Below are 22335 nucleotides of genomic sequence, written 5' to 3' on the forward strand. Positions count from 1 at the left end.
TCATCTGCCAAAATGTACAGGGTATACCATTAAGCTCCCGTTCTCCCACGTATACAAGTTCTTATCTCTTAGGCTGTACGAAAGCATCGCGAGAACAGACTGTGAAGACCGTAACTCGAACCTCGCATCAATCTGCTTCTCTTTCAATAAATCAAAAGCAAAACTTACTGTCATGTCTTTAGTATCAGTAACATACATAATGCCACACGCTATGAACGCGTTACCAGCCTTGGACTTGGGATAGGTAGTATTGATATGCCGAATGACTGAAAATGTCTCTTCATCAATATGTGCTACTATTATATTTTCGTCAGTGCTTGAGGCATATATAATCCAAAGACCCTTCTCATCCACTGCTACGTTGAAATACGTCTTCGAGTTAGAAAAGAGGTAGTTACGACCATGATATAAGGCATTTTCAATTAGCAGTGTTCCCAACGATGCTTTATCAAGCCCAAGCCTGAAATGAGATAAAGTAAGTATTCAGTATGTTGCGCTAAAAATTCATTTTTATACAAAGTGGTTGGTTGAATCAATTCAAAGTGCGTTATTAGCGATAGAAGCATTGTTGAAAATACTTGAGTTCAAGGACCATCCTGATGTCTCTTAAAACGAAGTATTCTACTCAAAGCGCTTTCCAAAACACGGGGAGAAAATTCCAAAGTAATAACCAATCTAAAAGATGCACAAGAGCATGAACTCGCTTTGGGTAGGTTTCACTTTATTTAGTCTATGAGCTTTTTTATCACTAGGATGAAAGAAGCAACTAAAAGGAATGGGTATGAAAAAGAATTAGATACCAGGTGAAGGCCCAAACTTGGGAAATGAAATCTGTACAGGAGTTTGCTTTCTACTAGGTGGGAACTAAAGGGAGAAAATGTGATTCACCAAACCAGCATGAGTTCCGGGCAGGTTCACCTAGTCTTAGAGTTCCTCTTTTGAAAACAGTTCAGATAATGCAGTGATTTGCTCAAGTAAACATCAAAGGAATAAAAATTCTACTTTTGCAGAGCCAAAATTCTGACCTCATGCTGGCCTCCAGCAGGAGAGCCTGAATGTCTCATCTCTGAGGTATAAAATGGTTTTTATTCCTTGAAATTCCTTAATAGGATGATAATCTGAGGACAGCGGCACCGAGCTGCTAAATTGAGTTCCTCTACTATTGAAGAGGGTAATCAGCTACTATCAAGACACATTTGCAGTTAGCATTTAATCACTGAAAAACGCAGCACTTCAGCAAAGGCAGAGAGAGTACGCTTTATCCCTTGAAGTAATGCCTTCTGTAATGAAGCACATTTCATTGTCTGACTTTCATCTAGCTGGAAAGCTCCGTTCCTCAAATAAAGGAAAAACATTACTCAATACAGGAATCTGCCACAGTTACAAAAGTTTTCTGAAAAAAACGGGCTTAATGACAGGAACATTTCAGATCCAGGAACAATAGGAGAAAAAATACTAGAAGGATAATTTTTCTGTGGAAGAGGCATTGAGAGCCTAGACTGGAAAAATCATCCTAAGAAAAGTCAGGAATGACTAACTAGATGATTCCCCTCAGCTTTTGTAAAATTCACATCTGCGGCAACTCCATATTCCAGCATCATGTACGTGCAATAAAAAAGGGCTTCCAGGCTGGAGAAGGTTTCTGAGAAATGTGTGTCAACCCAGTTAATCTAATCAGTTGCTTCGTGTTTGTAAATAACCTCAGGCAAGGGCAAGGGCAAGGGCTAGAAGGATAGCCCTTAGCAGGAACAGTCACATAGAAATGCAGATTTTCTTCAGGATTTTTTTTCTATAAAGAGCCAACAAGATAAAAAGCATCTCAGGATTCATTAGAAATGTGCAAGATCCGCAACACAGAATGCCCTGTCTTTTCCTCTTTTATTTGAAAATCCTGAAGGGAGCAGAAGAGTGAGGTTCCACTCCTGAGGGTTCTCTCTTCCCCTCCCCTAGTGAAGGACAGTCTGGCCTAGAACTCCAAATGGTTCAGAGGTTCCTCAATCTTCTGGCACCTTGGGGCAAATGACAAGATACAGTGTAATATTTTCATTAACTGTAGGGAACTTGAGCTACAAACACTTCCCTGATCACCAAAATGAATGAAGTTAACCAAATACAAGAGAGGTGGGAAAGAACGTTATGAAACAAAGGAAGGATGAAGCGATCAATGTCAGGGATCTGAGCATCATCATCAGACCTGCCAAAGGTCAGACAAACCTAGTTTTACCAGCTTTTAAATACGACAGGAAACTCCTTTTAAATATTTTTTCAACATTTGCAAAGCAAACCAACCAGGTCCTCATCTGTTCTTTCTATTAAATCAATACAAAACTCCCAGAAGCTTTTCTGCAGCCCAAAATCAAGGACTTCACTGTCACAGAATTCATAGTGCCTCATCTTATCTGTGCTAAAGGTAAATAACCTTAGAGCGAATAACCGAACAGCAACTTTAAAGAGGTTTTGAAAATTCCACAAATAGCTTGTGTTCATCTGTACGTGAAGGCATTTCCCAATTAACAAGCAAAGGTGTGGAACCTCTGTCCTATCACTGTATATTGCTTACACAGAGACGGTCTTTTACAGATGTATAAACAAAAAGCCCCAAAGATATTTAAAGGAGGTTGCCAAAAAGTGGGCTTGTCTTTGACAGAATAAATATTATAGAATCCCAGCAGCTTGCTCACATTCCTTGGCATCCACATGAATATAGGAAGGCAGCACTCACACCTGCTCAGGCATAGACATCAAAGTGCAGTAATGTTCTTGGCTCAAACATCAGAGTCATGTAAGAGAACTTGAAAGCAGATGCAATCTTGCACTTGCCCTTGGACTGTCTTCCTTTGGCTCTTCCCACAACATGAGATTTTGGTTTTGATTTGTATTGTCTGTCCTGTTCTTAGTAGAAACTGAAGAAATGTAATTCCCAGTTCCAATTCAGGGAGATACATTTGGAGAGTTGTAGGAGCTTCTTATTATGAGGAAATCAAACAGCGGAGCCACTCCTCCACAAGGCAATGTGCAATTCCCCAGGTCGCCATGTCCTCAGCTGGTGCCTGAGCGCATTCCTCTGCACGAGCAGCATTAACTCAGCCCCCACCGGCTCAGAACAGTGCTATCGAGAGCAAGGCATGTGCGTCAACCCAGCAAGAAGCTCTGGATAAGCCAAGTTCCACACGTGGGCTACAATCGTATAACCACTCATTTGTACCCCCCAAACTGCAGTTGAACCAATTCTTACTCTGATGCAGGTAGATCCACAGCTTTTTTTTTAAATCAAATACTTTTTTTCTGACCCCCAAATTCCTTAGTCAATTGCTTTTCTCATTGCTTTCTCACAACTATGAACACAGCAAAGAATCCAAGTGCAACACCACCCACAGCAATGTAATGTATAACTGAAACCCGCCAGACCCCAGGATCACCAAAAGAAAAATCTGTTGTCACCTCTGCACATGGCATCTTGTTAATCTGGAGGCCCGGTTGTCCTATTATGTATTAAACTGCTCGAGTTCACCCCTTAGACGCAGAGCCGAGCAATGTGTAAAGAACTGACTGTCGCAGCAGAGTAATGGATCCGGATCACCCTCCCTGTTCCTCTCCTCCCACAGCATCTGCACACACAGATGAAAGGCCAGTGGCCCACATTCCAGTTACAGATTGGAAAGAATTAGTTGTTCTGACTATTCCTCCATTCTTCCTATCCTAGATAGGACCAAAAAGAAACATCAAACGGTACAAGGGAAGTGGTCTGCTTTTCTGAGGTTCACCTCTGTCACTCTAACCCACTGCTCCTCCTTCCGCAACATCACTTGCCTTAAGCCGGCTGTGTTTGACTTACTTCAGAATGACATTGGTTCCTCCCTTTTGATAGTAGAGATGATTGTTTTGTACCGCATGACCGCATCCATAAAAGAATCCTGTGATGTTAATGATCCTGTAGCTGTCATTCAGCAAGGCATTAGAATTCTCATATTCTTTTATAGAGTTTCCTAAACGAAGGGTAAAACATGAAAAAAGGACTATCATTTAGTCCATCTAATTTTGAAATCTACCCTAAAATTCAACTTCTACTGAAAGTCAATCTCAATCAAATATCTGACAGACAGACAATTGTATTTGTGTTTTCAAATAGTGATTCAACTTGCTGGAACACAATAAAATAATACACAAACACTCCAAAAAAATCTATAAAGGTGTTCAAGGTCCTGCTTCCCACTGACCTGATGGGCCCTAATTCTGAACACAGTTGGGTAAATATACAGAAAGTATGTCCTTTTTCCACTTAGGTCCTGGAAATTTTCCTGCACTAAATGTAGTTCAGGCAGCATCTGATTCGCTTTCATGCCCAGCTAAATGAAAAGGCAAAAATCCGAGCTACAATTGAGGGAAGTAAAGCCATAGGAAACTGTTGAAATAAATGAGCAAAAAGGCATGAACAACAGGCATTTAAACCTGGATTGGTTAAAAAAAACTAAAATCCTCAAACTATTTCCAAAATCTGATGTTGACTCTGAAAATGTCTGAATGTACTACAAATGTCCATAACCATATGTACAGTCAAGTATGGTAATAAGGAAAATATTCTGAAAAAGATGTGGGTAAAAAGGCAATTGTACTTGATTAGAAGTACTAGTTTTGGTTGAAGGAATTAAGAAAGCCCTATTAGTATAACAACTAAGCTTTGATCAGTGACTACTCCTGCTGTACCTGAAAAATGCATGGTAAGCCAAATCCTTTCATCGCTTATATTTGCGGGTTCCCGCATCCAAGTTCCAAACGTTTGCTGTACGCTGACAAAGTGAACAGGACTTCCTACAGATGTTATGACACATTCTAGTAGAGAAAAAGCACATGTCCATTATCTGTGACATAAAAACAGTAAGTAGCAGTTAGTCACGCTCTGTAGCAAGTTACCGGCTTTTTTTGAAGGACCAGGGGTTCTCTCTTCAGCTTTTCCAGCCAGGGTATCATCATTCGGTACAGCACACGTGTCACCTAGAGTTGAGAGAGAAAGGGTAACACGTGTCATTTTTCTAGATTAGACACAAGAGATGTGCACATCAGTGACTCCACTAAAATAAAGGAATGACAACTGGGACTTTGTTTCACCTGGGAAAAAAGCTTAGGTTGGTCTGGTGAAAAAATTAGATTAAAAAAAAACAACTTTCTCTCACTTCTACCAAGGAAATGAAGTGTTTGGGCTGGTTTGTTCCCTTAAAGCTGTCAGGCTGACAGTCAACGTTAAAGGAGTAACTAATTTTGCTCAATAGATTTAATTCATTATCTGCGAATTTCAGAGCAGCTGCTTAGAAAGACAGGGTTACCCCTTTCCTTGGATACCTTCTGACAGCCGAGGTAGCTGGCAGCTGGCTGATTTAGCAGTAACACCAAAAATGCTTTCTCGGGAATGAGTGATGTCTAAACCCAAAAGCTTCATGCCCATATCTGCATACCCCAGCAGAGGGGGGCCATTCTGTAGGCACCACTGGAAGTTTCGCTCGTGCTGCTAATGCCCAAGAGTAATAAAGTACTAACACATACACTGAGCACACAACACATAAGAATGCAGGTCAGTCATCCATGGCTTTAAAGAAGCAATATGAAAGTCTAAGGGAAATTGCACCATATTCCTTATACACAGAGAAATGGTTCACATTAGAAAGAAACAGCTGGAAACATTTTCCCCCAGCCCTCAACTATTTAAAGTGGAACTGGTTGGGTTTTCTCTTAGCGTTTACTGTTAAAACAATGCCTGACTGAAATTATTTATGGACCTTTCTCTATAAACCCAGATACCTCTTCTGCCTTTAAAACAATGCAACACATTTCATTTTGCTTAGAATGAATAATGACAGAGAACAAACAGTTCTCAGCTCTTTGCTGAAGAGATCCCCATTCCACTGTAGCCTTGTTTTCTAATTCCATTCTCAACTTTCATCTCCTCACACGTTTCACACTGCCTGGCGTGCAGGCTGCAAATCATTTTGGACATGCATTTTAATTGTTGCCTTCCAATATATTTCTAGGATTTACAGGGTTGTGATGTAGTTTAAATGAGAAAGACAGTATAAATACGAAATAACTTTAAAGTAATGCTGAAAGGGTAGTGTGATATTCAGGAAAGAAAGGGCAGACAATACCGGATTGTTGTTTTCTCCTTTAGGTTGTGTCTTGTCTTTGTTCATCCAGAAGTAAACTAGTCCAAGACAGAGCAAGACCAACACATATTTCTCCCACGCATTTATCCAGGACATTTGGTGATATGATTTGAAAGTTGTGAGTGTCACAGCATATCTCCAAAATAAGGCACAAAGTCAATCCGACCATGGATGATGAAAGCCTATAGCAATCCCTCTAGATCCCTTTCCAGCTTCTGATCTCAAAATATCTCAAAAAAAGGAATCGACTCAGCAGAAATTATGAGTTGCAACGCACAAGCTAATTTTCTTGTGCCAAGTCTAATAGATACAGGTAACTGAATGAGCCATTCCCTAATACAGTAGTTTATCTAAGTCTATGGAGCAGTCAAGGACCAGGTCAGTGTTTGTTATGAAACCGAGAGCACTATTTGGATTTGAGGATATTTGCAATGCTTTCTGTGAACTTTCAGGTGCATGAAACAGAAAGCAACTAAGATTAAAAAGACAGAAACTTTTATGTGGAATTTTCACTGCTTTCTTTCCATCAAAAAAAGATAAATAACCTACTGATTCTGTCCTAAAATATTTTGGCTGAGATTTACTGGAGTTTCCATGACATTAGAACTACTGATTTTGTTTGTCTGGGGAGGGTGGGAAGGATGGAGCAGGGGTGTTTTGTTTCCTTTAGAATTAGCTAACTACTGTTGAGAACAAATACACCTGAGATTCCAACTAATTATTCTCTTCTCTTGAAGACATAAAGTCTTACCTGATTCAAAATTTAATTTAAAAAACCATTCTTGTATGCTTATGTAATAAGTTAATTACAGTTGTAAATCAGCATGTGTATTCTCTTTTCTTCAAAGGGATATGAATACTTAATTACAAAAGCTGCTTTATACTTTGAACTTTGTTAATAGGATCCCACAACCTACTGACTCATAAAACATAAATGCTCATTGAGGAAGATCCCTTTGCAGAGTTATTTGAGTATAACTCCCATTTGCATTCCGAGATTTAAAATCCATCAGAAATCCATCAGATGGCTCATCCTCCAAAGCACTTCAGTCTGTTGCAACACTTGAAAAGCGGTACCTGAGTAAACGGTCCAATTCCATCTTGTATAACAGTTCATGCATTTCTGAATTTCAAATAGGATGAGATTTCTGCTCCAGCTTCCTAATTTCCATTGTAAGGAGGCTCTTTGGGCTCTGTTTTAACACTTCCATACCCAGTGTCTCCTGATTGAGGTTATTACATGCTACTACAATTACAATTACATGCTATATTAAAAATAAGACGTGGAAGTGATTGATGTACGTTGCACCCAGTATTAAATATCCACTGGTTAATAGGATTTATAATAATAATAATAAAATATTTTTCATCTCAGCAAACTGTGCACAATGATTGTGACATAAAAACTTATCACCCTGTTAATGGAGAGACATACAAATTGCTCTGCTTGTTTCACCCTTAATAACTGCACAAAGTTCTGCTCTTCCCTTTTGGTGGGCCTGTCACAAAACTACATTCCCAATTACAAAAGAAATCCCACTTTACCAAAAACTGTTGCAGATAACTCTCCTCTTTTCCAGAAACGTGGAAGATTAGTAACTGAGACATCCTTTGCTATTCTTTGATAGGATCACTCTGACCTCCCCGAAAACAGGCATCTCAGCTGGGAGGAAAATTCATCCCAGAACTGCAGGGGTAGCAACAGTCACTGAAAGCCACAACCATTTTAAATGCAACACCATCCAGGGGTAAAGGACAAGGACAGCCAGATCCAGTATGTACATCCAAACCCAAAAGTTTGCTTCCATTCTCAAGCTGGAGTAAGGAAGAAATACAATGCTCTTTGCTTTCCACAATCAGCTAATAGCTTGAACTACAGTTTTCCACTTATCACTATACCACAATGTTTGTGGAACCCGTGGTGCTGATCATCCAAACCACCAGCTCCTCTCATCTTCTACCACTAATTCTTCACTGGCCAAAAAGGAAAAAAAAAAGGCTCTTCTCTTCCAGTACATAGAAATGATTTGAAATGCAAGTCTCAAAACCAGATTTTTTGAGAGAGAGAGTTTTCAGGAATGGGCATAACGTTGTTGGCCAAGATTTTCAAAAGTCCAGCAACTTCAGACATCCACCTTAAAATACTTTTAAAAAACATCTGCTGATTTTCACGACAAAACGAGTAGAACATCCTTGATTTCCAAGCACCAGCCTTCCCAACTGCGACCACTCTTCCCCCTCAATGTGCCTGAAGTGGCACTTAAAAGCATTAGAAAAATCAAGCCCTCATTTAATACCTCTAATTCAAAACAGAGTTGTTTGGAGCATTAGAGAGAGCAAAGATCACAGAAATTACATTTTCTTTTCAATGTTGTTGAAAATGAAGTTGATTACAAAAGTTGCAAATACTTTCACAGAGAGTCTTAATGTCCCTGTTAACCTCTTAGAAGCTATTCCCACTCAAACATGCAAAAAGAAATTCAAGCCTATCTGAAAAATCCCATTTAAAATGATTTCTTCTATGATAAATAGAAATATTCATAAAAGCACAGTAAGAAATGTGTTTACTATGGAAGGATTTTAGAATATTAATATAGCCTTTGGTATCACATTGACACCAATGCTTTCTTCCACAAAGTACTTAGCTATTATTAATATATTTAAATCCATATAAACTTCAGGCATGGAAAAATATGCTCCATGCCTGAATACATGCCTGTCCAGACAGGACACTGTATCTGTCAATGCATTTACAAAATGCACTGTTCAAGACAGCAGAGTACGTCCAACCAGTCACCTGCCAGAGGAGGAGTTTATGCCAATTAACCTTCTCTAGATGTGCTCCACACAGCAGAGGCAGTGTTTTGCTCAGTAACACACATGCACGAGCACATTCACGCACACACGTGGATTTTATCTGAGGCACAATTTTAATCTATTTGAGAAAAAGATATTCTAAGACATGGATAGAAGCTGTGACATGAAACACTGACATGATTTTTTCAATAACCCACAACATCAAGTTCAATCCATGAGTATTTACTGGTAATGCACACCTGAAAATCATACCAGAGATATCTCATGACAAGACATATCTCATGTCAGCACTCACTCTAATCAGTGACTAAAAAAAACCAACAAAAAAAAAAGTGTATCAGCTGCTACACTTCAGCACGGTCTGTGACCTGTCAGTCTGGATACTCATATTTTGGTTCTAACGGTATCTGCTGTGAAATTTGCAGCCCCAGTTTGAAGAGAATCTACTCTGTCTTTAATTTTCCATTCTTAATATTAGCTGTATATCTCACCAACACAGCTACAGCAAATCAAAGGGACTCAAGATCCCCCTGTCATTCAGGATACAATAACGATAAATAGCAACATTGGAAAGAACTGGAGATCACTTCACTCCCAAACTTACATATTCAAATGGACTCAAAGTCTGAGAATCCTTTTGTATTCCTCCAGCTTTTAGATGTCTTAGCTAGTTCTGCCAATGACCAGGCAATTTCATTTTGTAGAATAGAGTGAAACGTAGCCTGGTTAACAGGTTATATTTACATGTAAAATTAAAGTTCAGAATTTAAAAGCAAAAAATTTCAACTTCATTTCTCTTACTTTCCAAATATACCCTAACAGAAAACACCATGTATAAATACTTTGCTTGAATATTACTATAGCATGATTAAAAGACGAAAAATATACTGGAGATAGCTTGCTGCCTTATCCAGATTGTATTTCAGCAAAACACCTAAGCACACACTCTGCTTTAAGCTTGTGCAGTTTTACTGATGCCAGCAAAATGAAACACATGCTTACTGTTTTGTGAGACTTGGAGCCATGGGTTTAATCTTGAACCCGTTCATAATACTAAAAAGAACACTGGAAAGAACTAACCTGTGCATTTGCTGCTGTATATGTTCTCCTCAAGCTGTGCTTTACCTTTACCTTTACGTTTCCCTGGAGGCCCCGGGGGTCCAGGTGGTCCAGGGGGCCCTGGCGGTCCAGGTTCACCTTTTGCACCTACATACAAAACAGAGTACAATGTCACAGGCCCCGTAGAGAACAGGCAACCTGCAGAGAACTGTACGTGGCCACCTGATGGACTTTGAGAGATCTCTAAAACAGCCTCTCTCTTCTTAAGAGGCTTCTGCGAACAGAAATACGGTGCAATAAACTCAGTAGGATACTGTTTGTTAGAAGGTGAACGATACGGAACTTCCCAAGCTGTAGGACTTCAATGCAATTCACTCGTCTGGATTATAGGCACATTAGAGAGTTATAGAGCATTGTTGCCTTTTACTTACTGTATTCTAAGACCTCAACTTCAGATGTTACAGTGCTATTAATTTTGCACAGCTTGTATTTGTGGCTGCTTCATGTATTCCTGAGTGGAAATCTGCCCCTCATTTTCTAATAGAAAAATAAAACTACACTGCAAGAAAGAGCAGGGGGAGGTCAACTGTCTGGAAGTGTACTGGAAAACGTGGAATTCATGTACACCTCAACCTAAAGCCCAAGCAGAAGTTTTTGTGAAGACTCGCATTAAAAAGAGAACATAATCTCCTGCGCAGAGCAATACTCAAACTTCACTGTGGATAACATGGTTATGCTGGTTGGTGCTCCTCCTGAAGCACCACATTCACGCCTCAGAAGCAGAGTGTATTTTTTTGTCGAGTCCACTGCTGCAAGAGAGCTCCTAAGAGTGCTTCTTCCTACCTTCTAATATCACATCATTGTTTGCATCCCCCTTTTCACCCTTCGCTCCTCTTGCACCTTTTCCTCCTGGCATTCCATCCTTGCCAGGTAAACCTATTTCTCCAGGCTCTCCTTTCTGTCCTTGATCACCTTTTGGTCCTGGAACACCTAGAAATGAAAAGCATTTTAGTACCAAGAACAACTGCTGTAGTATTAAGCATCAATCAATACATTTTTATAATACAAAACGTATTCAATCTACTTTTTTTTTTTTTTTTTACATCTGTATTTAACTGGGTAGCTGTAATTTGTTTTTGCTATTTGCAATATTCTATAGCATATATATACCATCTTCTGTAGAATTCTGTAACATGCAACTTTGTAAACATTGAAACCCTTCTCCCTGTACAAAGGTCTCAAAGTAGTTACATCTGAATATAACAGTAAGAAAGGATTTCTTTTTTACACCCACCCTCCCCCTTTCCCCAAAAAATGTTACCTATTTTTCCTCTTTTTCCATTTATTCCTGGTTCTCCCTTTTGTCCTGGTATACCTGGGACTCCATCTGATCCATTGTAGCCAGGCAATCCATCAAGTCCAGGAGGCCCTGAACAAACCAAACAGCATAACTGAATTTTCCCCGTTAAATGCAATTTATCCTTAAATCTACCACACAAAATTCTCTAACTGACCCCTATGTTCTCCATATCAATTGAATATCCTCCTTAAAAAAAAACAAAGCAAAACAAAACAAACCCACTAAAACTAAAACACCAACAAAAACCCCACAGCCAAACCAAACCAAACCATGCAAACAAAAAATACCCACCCACAACCAAGAAACAGAAAACTATGAAACCAAACTGAAAGGTAAAGTGCCTGTTTGCCCTGGCCTTAGCATAAGAAAACTGGATGAAATGAACACTGTACACATTTTGCATCACAGCCAGCACAGGTCAGCCTTTTGGATTCCACTTGAAGGACAAACACAGCAGAATCCATCCTATTTCTGAATTTGACAGTGACTGTAACACCTTCCAGAAGCCACATAAGCTTTAATGTTACTTATGATATTGGCCAGACTGGTCTGACACAAGGAAAGCATTTACCTACTAGCCCAGAACACTGCGGTGCCAAACCATGTTTGGCTGATAGAGAAGACATCACTCCCCCTGTGTCACTATTTGAAACCCCACAAACAAAAAGAACCTGATACTTTTCTGATACAGAGGATGATTCTAAGCAGACCCACAGCTACAGCAGCAGAGAAAAAAGCACAAGTGACAGTTCATCCAGCCTAGCAACCACGAGTGACAACAGAGAGAGGGAATTAAATAAGAAAGGAGGAAAAGTGATGGGGGAGGCAGGAGGGTGGAATCAGTAACCAACATTTTTTAAAGAGATGTTTTTAGTGTTAAATCACAATATCAGTTTACTTGGGTTTTTTTTTTATATATATATATATATTCATCTCTACTTAAACACTCTCAATTCCATTTGATTTTGATCAAATATGTTTTAGCAAATGTGAAACTATTCTATTCCAGCCACTAGAAAAGTATAATGTCTAAAACCTCCCCCCTCTCAGAAGGGGCACAAGTTGACCTAAATACAAAAATTATAAAGGCAGGCAGTCATTCAACCCTCCCTCATTCTAATTAGCAAAGGAAGACTATTCTAGAAAAGATCCATTTCTACAGTTCCATATTTTGTACCAGCAACTGTTTCAATTACCCAAAAATGCAACTGCAATTGTCCAAGTATCTTACCTGGGGGGCCTGGGGGGCCTACAACAAGAACAAGCAAAAGAAAGAAGAAAAGATGAGTTTAACCTGGCAAGAAAACAAAAAGCAATTCCAGATTGAATTAACACCAGATCAGAACAGTAAACGGGGAGGAAAGCCCCTAAGATTTCAAAATGAACACCTTTCTTTTATATAAGCATTCTCCAAGATCCTATTATAGTAGAAGAATAGCCTTACAATACTGACGAGGTCACAAATACAAATCCTGTTGAAAATACACATAAAACTACCTGCTACACTTCTCTGTGTTTTATGTGTATTTCATTGCAGTTCAGGATTCAGACTATTTAAATAGGAAAAAAAAAAAAAAAAAGTCTTGTCATTCCTATTAACTACATCTAAATCCCAAGCAGGCCTTTCTCACATAGTTGTTCTCCAGACTGGACCAAGGTCCCCACAGAACCTGGTTGGTGTAATAGAAATTGGACTCAGTTCAGTTATTCAGGAACATGTAACACAATAAAATCTGTCTCACTCTCTCTGACTCAGTTCAAGTACAGGGCCTTAATGAGAAGAGAGCAGAGCAGGAAAGAGTAAAGCAAGAGTAAACCAGAAAATGTTTCTGTAATAAGATCTATCTTATATGATCCCCAGTACACATTTTATTAAAAAAAAAAAAAAATTAAAAAAAACCAAACACCATCACAAAACCAAACAGGAAAAGCGGGTTAGGAGAATACAAAGAAAGGTGGTAGCTGCAATTAAAGAATCAAATTAGTTCTGTGAACACTTTTACCCAGCCAGCAAAGTACTGTCTTGTTTCAACAAATCTCTCTACAACAGAAAATAACAGTAATTACCCGATTTCCCCAAAGATGACAATTTTCAGCATTAATTAGAAAGCATTATGAGTAAAGTGAAAACCATTTTATAATACCATTACAGCAATTATCCCTTTTAATCAGTACAGGCAGTAACATCAGTTAACATCTTTCTGCCAGTTTTCCAGTAAATGACCTTTTTTTTCCACACTACAATGGTACATCCATTAGTGCATTCAATTACTTCCTCGTCTCAAAAACTGAGGATCTTGATTTCTCCTTGCATAAGCGTAAGATAAATAAAAAGGTGCTTGAAAAGTAGGAAATGTTGCATAGCAGAGAAAGCCAGTAATAGATACAAAATTTAATAGTGTCAAGAGAGCAAAATGGGGGCAGAAGGCACCAAATAGCATGAATTCAGAAGTCTGGAGCCCAAAGAAACAAACTTTCAGGTTGTCTGTGGTTCAGCACCAGTTGCAATCACAACTGATCTACAATTTCAGAAGCGCTTAACATCTGTGTGTACTCTGGTAGTTCTCATTTATGTTGAAATCGGCTAAGCCAAATGGCCCTTATAGCCATTTGAAAATACAAACCAGACAGCAAGTGAAGTGTTTTCTTAAACTTATAAAAAGCGGTTTATTTTTTATTTTTTCATTTCCAAAAAGAACACGACTCTGTGTGTTACAGGCTTTAAAGCTGTACCATAGCCCTTAAATTGGTACTACCTGACATTCTCTGCAGCAAATCCCACATAAACGTCACATCTTTTCTTGTCCCAGCTCCCCCCTGGTAACACGCGAAACCAAATGTCCTGTTACCGTGGTCCAAGGCAGGATGAGCAAACACATTGCTCATCAACGTCCCACTGCTCCACAACAGTTACAACAGTGGAAGCAAGTTTCTACACTATATGTTCATCCCATGTTTGCCTCAAAGTGTGGGGACATACTCAAAAATACCAAAACTAAACCTCAACTAGTATTTGAAACACCTGAGTCTATTAAGATTTGCTTATGAAAATGGGAAAGAAATACCTCAGAAAAGAAAGACCACCAACTGAGCTCCAGCATTTATAGTAAGCAGGTATAGATAAGTCCCAAAGTAGCACCTATTATCTTTTTTTAAATGAATAACCCAATTGATAAGTAAATTCTGATAGAGTAAATAGCATAGTTCTTTGACGTAGTCATTGACCTCAAGTTCTTTTAAATCATTGTCATTCTCTGTTCTAGGAGGTAAGATAGGTGCAATGCCTAAGGCAATAAACATACCTGTCAAGCATATCCCTTTGGTGCTGTTACATAAATCCACCATCACTCGGACCTAATATTGCAAAGAAAGTTAAGTTGAAAACAATGCATACCATAGAAGTATCTAGTTTACTTTGCCTACAGCAATAATTCCAAAAACAATGATACAACTGTCCGCTCTGTGCTTATAAAAATAAACTATTTAGAACTACTTTAGCATTGTGACACCATCCATCTCTTCAGCAGTGATTCTCTCATAGGAAATCTGTTCAATATACCTCATTTTAAACTTTACTGAAGATACGAAGAAAATATTGGGCAACCAAACCCATGTATCATCTAGGCATTAAAGTTCACACGCTACTGTAAAACATGTGGGGCTGTCTATGCATTGACTCTACCAGTGGAAGGTATTAAGAGCCAACATTAGCCAATAAAAACTATATTCAATTTTATTTTTATATTTGTATCAAATGATGGAAACTTTTCCAACATTGCATATCCAATGAGAATGATGACCTATGTTCCAAGTAGGTGATTTCTTATCTTGGAATAACCAAGATCTGTAAATCCCAACATCCCAATCCCAACTTCATAAAAACCAAGCTGGAAGAGACATTCATACAGATGCTTTTAATCTAGAGTAGGCTACGATTTATCAATTAAAAAGTAATCTTTACAAAATACATGGGTTTTGGCTGGGCAAACATTCACGTTGCATGTCCTGCATGCTGAGAGTCCACACTCTAAAATGTTTTGCAACTCATCAAAGCATCCAGCAGAAATAAGAATATTATAAACATGAGAATATTATGAACTAGAAATGCCTCAACTCTTTATGGGAAAATCTAATTTTTGCTGAAGTGATTACAACTTGCTTTGGGGCCCTCCAATGAGCTCAGCAGCATTATTTTTACCAATCAGTGTAAGTCAGGTGACAATTAAAAAACATGGCACTCAAAGCGAGTGCTATAGCAAACAGCCCACAACAGAACCTCCAGCTTAACTACGAAAGACAAGTACCCCAGTCACCCAACCAGCCAGCATCACCTCTGCCAGCAAGAAAAGCTACAGATAAAAGTATCTTATTTAAATGCTAAAAGCTTAGTTTTCTCATGAAGAGAGGGTGAAAAAAAAAAAAAAAAAAGACAACCTAAACTATGGGGCCAATACTCAGATAATTAGATATCCATAAACCACCACTTCTTGCACTGTTTTACATCTCACTTTCAGACTTACTGCTTACAAACTTACTGGACCGTTACCCTCTCATCAGCCTTTCTACAGCAGCAGATTTTCCATTTTCCTATATTTATGCTTACAAGCTAAATATATATATTTATAAATACATAAATAAATAAACAAAAGGCACAGAACCAAAAATATACAGACACTATTAAAGCTAAAATATGATTTTTTATGCCTAAAGTTATTTCAAAGACTCTTGACCAGTGGCCACAACAGGCCTCTCCTGCCCAGCGGCTGTGCAGAGCAGGGGATGTTGACACCGATCTGCAGAAATCTGTGCCTCCACTACAGGAGAGATCCTGCTCAGGCAAAGCCTCCATTCAGGGCCCAACTTCAACATCATTCTACAGCCCACCAGCATAGTAGGGATTATCTCACCAGCTGTAAGGAGCTTTGTCTCACGCTACAGAAGTATCCAGGTCTTTGTTACTACATTAGTGTGAGTTAAATACAAAACACAAAACTGAAGGTATGGGAGGGGGATGCTTGAAAATTTGAACCGCCATCTAGACATCCACTGCCACGAATGATCGCAGCCTGAGCGCCTGACAGTAAACGGCATTAACAGCGCTTAGCCCCTTGTCAGCATCTGAATCTTTTCACCAATAATTTTATTTGTGGATCCCTTTGACTCAAAGAAGGGATTCAGACTGGACGGAACACAACGGCCTGTAGCTGCCAAACACAAAGATGATTTCTTAAAAGAAACAGGACGAAGCTTTGACTAAATGTTTTGATGAAAAGCTTGGGTGCACACAGAAGAGTATTTCACTGGCCCAGCAAATTTTTCAACATTACCTTATCCAAAAAGATCTAAAGAAAACATACTGGTTTTTTTCCTTTTTTTTGTTTGTTTATGTTTCTAGAAAGTCATCTAAGTTTTCAAATTTGAAATAGCCCCCCTCGGTAACTTAAGCATTATGGTTCAAAAAATAATGATTTCCATTCCACTTTGACCTAAAATAATGTATATTTTTTTCTGAATTGACAAAGAGCTGAAATGTGTATTACTGATGTTAGTTTTAAGACCATTTTGAGTACAAAACCATACGATTTTAAAACTTCAGGAAATTAAACACTCCAGTAAGATGCACAGGGTCCAGCAAAAAATGTTGCTACTTTAGTAAGTGGAAGTAAGAACTAGAACCAAATATCCAGTATCTTTTCAGTTTGCCTCTCAATAAAAGACACTCTTGCAGAAGTCTTGTACTGCAAATGCTAAACCCAAAGCACAAGGATTTCAATGGACTTAGGTGAAAAAAAAGTAATGAGTATTTATTCTAAAACCCAAAACAACTGCATTATCAAAACTCTATGCTACGAACACCTGTGCTCTACAATCTCATTAGATCTAATATTACTGGAGATGTTAACACGGTTAAATCAATTGCAATGGTTGATTAACAAAAATGCCAGCAGAACATCACTGAAAAGGTATTTCCCGTAAGTAATTTTTTAAGTCAGTAATATTAGTTACCTCAGTAAGAGCTCGAGTCAGCCTTTCCTGCTTTTTTGGGGGCCTAGGCCCACAATCCTTTCTGGGACAGAGTTTCCACTAAGTTTCCTTCAATAGTAATATTTTTCTTGCATTTCTTCTGACTCAGAACTTAAAAGCTTTTCAATCTATTCAAAGTTTTTCGACTGTATGACCTAGTTCCTACCAAGCAAGGCTAATCTTTTCACTGAAGTGCAAAAAACTATGCTGTTTTGCCAGAGAAAGGACATAGAGCTCTCTCTTTCTGACCCATCAAATACCGCCTTAAATTTAACACTCAACGAAAGGCCATGGATCAATTACAAAGAAATGTGGTGGTAAAGTAACATCCAGCACCTCATGTTGCGGTGCTGAACAGCAGAGAACACAGCGCGGGGAGGAGAGAGGGGAGTGTCCTTTAGTGGTGCAGAGATTTAAAAACCTGAAACCTTGGAAAATGGAAGGCTTTTTATTGCAACTAAGTTTCCGAAGTTTCGTTAAATCCACTCTACTACAAATGACTCCATTTGCCTATGTAACTATAATTCTAAAAGTTTAATCATAACCTGTAATCTATGTGGCCCCTGGGCTCTCAAGACCTCAGATGACAGCAGGTGACTACTGTTTCTCAGGCGCTGTAGTCGGAAAGCATCAAGTAGGTATTTTTACACAGCACAAACCCTATAGCAGCAGCGGGCCAGACCTGGCACCGCAAGTGCCAGCATCTCACGTCCTGCCTGGTGCAGCTTCAGGCGGAAGCTGGGACCAGCCTCAGCCCCGCTGTCCTCAAAGTCCCCAGCCCCAGGGACCGGTGGCACCGAGGGCTGTCGTTGCCGGCTCCCCTCCCTCCCTCCCTCCTACCCGGGCCCCGTGTCTCTGCGCGCAGGCCCCTCCGGGACACCCCCGCCGCTGCCCTGGCCCCAGCGGGAGCCATTCGCGGGCAGTGCCCCGCGTAGGGCCGGGCCGCCCTACCGGCACCATGGAGTAGGTCATCAGCATCAGCATCTCCTCGTTCTCGGCGCGCACCTCTCCGCGGGCGCGCTCCCCGCGGCGGCTCCGCTTGCTGCGGGCGGGGGGAGCCGGGCCGGGGGGACCGGGGGTGCCCGGCAGGTCCCGCAGGTCGCCGTTGGCCGCCTCCAGCTGCCGCAGCGCCGCGCCCAGCTCCCGCCACTGCGCCAGGAGGAAGAGGGTGCCGGCGGCGCTGAGCGCCGAGAGCAGCCCCAGGGCGGCCAGCAGGCACGGCAGCGCCCGCCCGCTCGCCATCGCCGCGGGGTCCCAACGGCGGGCGGGGAGGGATTTATGTCCCCCCCTCCGGGAGCCGTGGGACGCCGGCTGGGCGCGGGGCGGGGGGGCGGGGAGTGGCGGCGGAGCGGAGGCACCGGGCAGGGACCGGGGGCGAGGGGAGGGAGCGCGGCCCGGGCAGCCCCCAGCACGGCGGGGCGCACCCCCGGGAGGGAGCGGGGGGCTGCGGTTAGTAGTTTCCAGAGGGGAATGGGCGGGACAGCCTTAAACTGCCCCTGCCTGTAGTCACGGCGTACTTTTAAAGGACTCCAATCGCACATGCGTTTGCCCAGGTATCAAGGTTCTCCTTTGCTTCCTTCCCCCACGGCGAATGGCGGTGCATTGCCAGAATTGACACATACACCGTCATTCTGCAGCTCATACAAGCACTTTGCTGTTTTAAGAACATCTTATGTCATTCACTAATAACACTTTACCTGTTGCTTTAGATGTTCAAACACAAGCTTTTCGGAAATTATTCCTGCAAACCCTTCTGTGACATGGGACATCTCTAATATAATAGATTTTGCTCCCAATTAATTCATAGGAAAGATAAGAAAATGAATTATCCAGAGTATCACTATTGAAAGAACAGCAGAATCTGACCGAATATGAAGACTGCCCGAAGAATATAAAAGTTACTAAACTCAGAACGTTTTTTAGAAAAGTTATTTAAAATGCTGACATTTTAATTTCAAAGACAAAGCAAATGTGCTTTCTTACACTGTTACTACTTCAAATCGGTCTCAAGAAATCCACAGCTTTTTGAATGCCAAGTTTCCTCCAAGAGCGGGTTCTTGATCCCAACTCTGTGATAATGACAGTTCTCTGCAACTGATGAGGCACAGCATTTTGCCTCCATTCTCACTATGCCATTGACCTGCAATTCACACTAATCCCACAAGGCACTGAAGGGTGAACTATTTGGTCAAAACAAATTTGAATTGCTGCATCAGTTAAACACAGTAGAGAAGCCAAGAGAGGAAAATAACTCCATCATATTAGAGTTCTCATCTCTCTGAAATAAAAAATTACTGCAAAAAGTGTCCTCAGGCATTGCATTGGAGACTCTTTCCTTCTGAAACAGTCATGATAGGTTTAGGTAGAGCAGGGTGAAAGTAGAAGGGACAAACATCATTTCATCTCGCCATGTAATGACAAATAAGACAGAAGCAAATTATCATACATCCAAAGGTGTAAGGCTCACCAGCACGGAATCACAGAATAGTTTGGGTTGGAAGGGACCTTTAAAGGTCATCTAGTCCAACTTCCCTGCAATAAGCAGGGATATCTTCAACTAGATCAGGTTGCTCAGAGTCCCATCCAACCTGACCTTGAATGTTTCCAGGGATGGGGCATCGACCACCTCTCTGGGTAACCTGGGCCAGTGTCTCACCACCTTCATCGTAAAAAATTTTTTACTTCTATCGAGTCTAAATCTCCCCTCTTTTAGTTTAAAGCCATTATTCCTTGTCCTATTGCAACAGGCCAGGCTTAAACGTCTGTCCCCATCTTTCCTGTAGGCCCTCTTCAAGTACTGAAAGGCCTCAATAAGGTTTCCCTGGAGCCTTCTCTTCTCCAGGCTGAACAACCCCAACTCTCTCAGCCTGTCCTCACAGGAATCTCCCTCTGATCATCTCCTCTGGGCCTGCTCCAACAATGCTAATCTCTTTCTCAAAATTCTGAACAGATGCCCTGTAGCATCACTGCACAGTCTTAAAGTCTACTCTTGCGTGTGCTGTAATACAGGATCACGGGGATCTCTTTGGTAGATCATACATACTGCAAATATATACAAAATGCCTTTTTCACCCTGTACAGAAGACAGATTTGGAAAAAACCTCAAAGTTCCACTGTATTGTGCAAACACTTCCTATATATTATGGCCTAGGAACCAGTTAGACTATCTCAGATCTGTTCTGCTCAAATTCTGCCATATCACAGTAAGTTTTTCAGCTTTCTATAAAAAAAAATCCGGAATCTAATACCTGAATTGCTATTTTCAGAAGACGGTACACTATTTCAAAATTATTTTCGCTATTAAAAAAACCCAAACAACTTGACAAAACAGCAACTACATTATCTGATTCTATTTATATTCCCACTAGTAGCCTCCTATGAAATGTTCACCAAAAAAAGAATCTCACTGAAATTTAAATTACTGCTTGAGCTCTTTACTGTATTGTTGCAGATAATCTATTATGTGTAAGATGACTAACATCATCCAGATGTGCGTATCTTTTTTGCAGGATGAACAGTCTTAGAATGTGTTCCACCACTAAAATACTGACATTCTAAGAAATAATAACAAAACCAAATATGTAAAACCCTCCTGAAAAAGCACATCTTGGGCCTCGACAGACTATTCTGAAGCTATCACAAAGTTCTACTTATATGTGGATAGTTTTTCTGATGCCAATGAAGATTAAAGGAATAATTGTTTACCTGCAGTTGATATCCTAGCTTATCATAGAAGTGCATATTTGGTTTTGCTTGTAGTATTAATCTTGTGAAGGAAAAAAAAAAGATATATGACCTTGCATAGAATTCCCAGAAGACATTGCATCTTAGGCAAGCTTAGATTATAATTTCACAGGTATAATAAAACTAGTAAGTATCTATCATAACAGGAAACTAATGCTTTCTTTCTGAGAACATAAATTGAACTGCACTCCAGAGACCATATAGCTATAGTATAACAAACAGCAATTCTTCATCTTTATTGTCCTTTTCAGAGCATAATAGTTAAGTAAAAAGAGTATAATAATAATGAGCTACCATTTGGAGAATAACAGAAGCAATACAGCACTCTTGTTTCCCCATCTGGCTAATCTTGCAGGATTTTCTCTGCATCATGATCAAAAAGAAACTGAATGTTGTTTGTTAAAAAAATGAGCCATTGGATCACTGTGAAGATCTTAACTAAGGCTGTGGTACAGAACCTGCTTAGTTGGCAGAGTTGCAAGATTCTTCCCTAGACTGTTAATTGCTCCAAAGCTGCTACCTATACCACAGGTTATATGGTTACATGGCAGTCTGGGCAGTACCGTGCTTAGTTTGCTAGGACACAAAGAGCTTCACCTCTGTCAAGAAATTGCCTTGTTTTTGAAAGTCAGTAATCAGTTGACAGTGCAGTTTTATGGCAAGGGGTTCCCAAGCTCAGACTGCTTAGAAAGTCCTATCAGCTCCTCCAGCAGCAGAAGCAGCTGTCTTACTGGGCTGCAGACATGCCTTTCCCAGCTTCCCACCAAGTCTCTCCTCATACCATATTAACCAGTACTTCATCCAAACATATCTGTATCCTCTCACCCTCCGCTACCACCCATAATCCTATGTCTCCTTCTAGTAATCTTGTCCCTGTATAACACACCTGAAATGTTGGTCCATCCATACAGCACTTGTCATCAACTGCAATGCAGCTTCATGCTTGACGGCTCCATTCCTTCTCCATGAAGAAAATCAGAAGTCCCATTGGTAGACCGGCAATCAGCAAAGCAGAATGGAGGCTTGGGAATGCTGCCGATATGTTCTGGAAACCTTACTCCTATTTCCTTACCAAAAGGGCAGAAAAAAATACGCTCATTAGCAATCTCAACCACTGTGAGAAAACTGTTATCCCACATACCCATGAGTCTTTTTTTCAGGTAGGCAGAATGCTAG

The 22335-nt window shown here is 40.3% G+C and overlaps 1 protein-coding gene across 1 annotated transcript; it reads right to left on the reverse strand.

The window, feature by feature from the left end:
* On the reverse strand, positions 1–18657 carry GLDN (gliomedin). Its single transcript, XM_074155947.1, has 10 exons — positions 18367–18657; positions 14694–14745; positions 12623–12640; positions 11353–11460; positions 10875–11021; positions 10053–10178; positions 4912–4992; positions 4705–4830; positions 3836–3986; positions 1–460 (listed from the first exon to the last, which is right to left on the reverse strand). The coding sequence occupies exons 1-10, from the start codon at positions 18655–18657 to the stop codon at positions 1–3; spliced, it is 1560 nt and encodes a 519-aa protein (XP_074012048.1).
* Positions 18658–22335: the final 3678 nt, after the last annotated feature.

The sequence above is a fragment of the Numenius arquata genome, chromosome 11 (genome assembly GCF_964106895.1).
Source record: "Numenius arquata chromosome 11, bNumArq3.hap1.1, whole genome shotgun sequence".
Classification (NCBI taxonomy): domain Eukaryota; kingdom Metazoa; phylum Chordata; class Aves; order Charadriiformes; family Scolopacidae; genus Numenius; species Numenius arquata.

Excerpts from the sequence above, each read along its gene's own strand:
- GLDN (XM_074155947.1), bottom strand. The coding sequence starts at position 18,657 with ATGGCGAGCGGGCGGGCGCTGCCGTGCCTGCTGGCCGCCCTGGGGCTG. Across the intron at positions 10,179-10,874 it reads CAATGATGTGATATTAGAAG|GTGCAAAAGGTGAACCTGGA; the intron begins GTAGGAAGAAGC and ends TTTTGTATGTAG. Across the intron at positions 4,993-10,052 it reads ATACAGCAGCAAATGCACAG|GTGACACGTGTGCTGTACCG; the intron begins GTTAGTTCTTTC and ends TCTCAACTCTAG.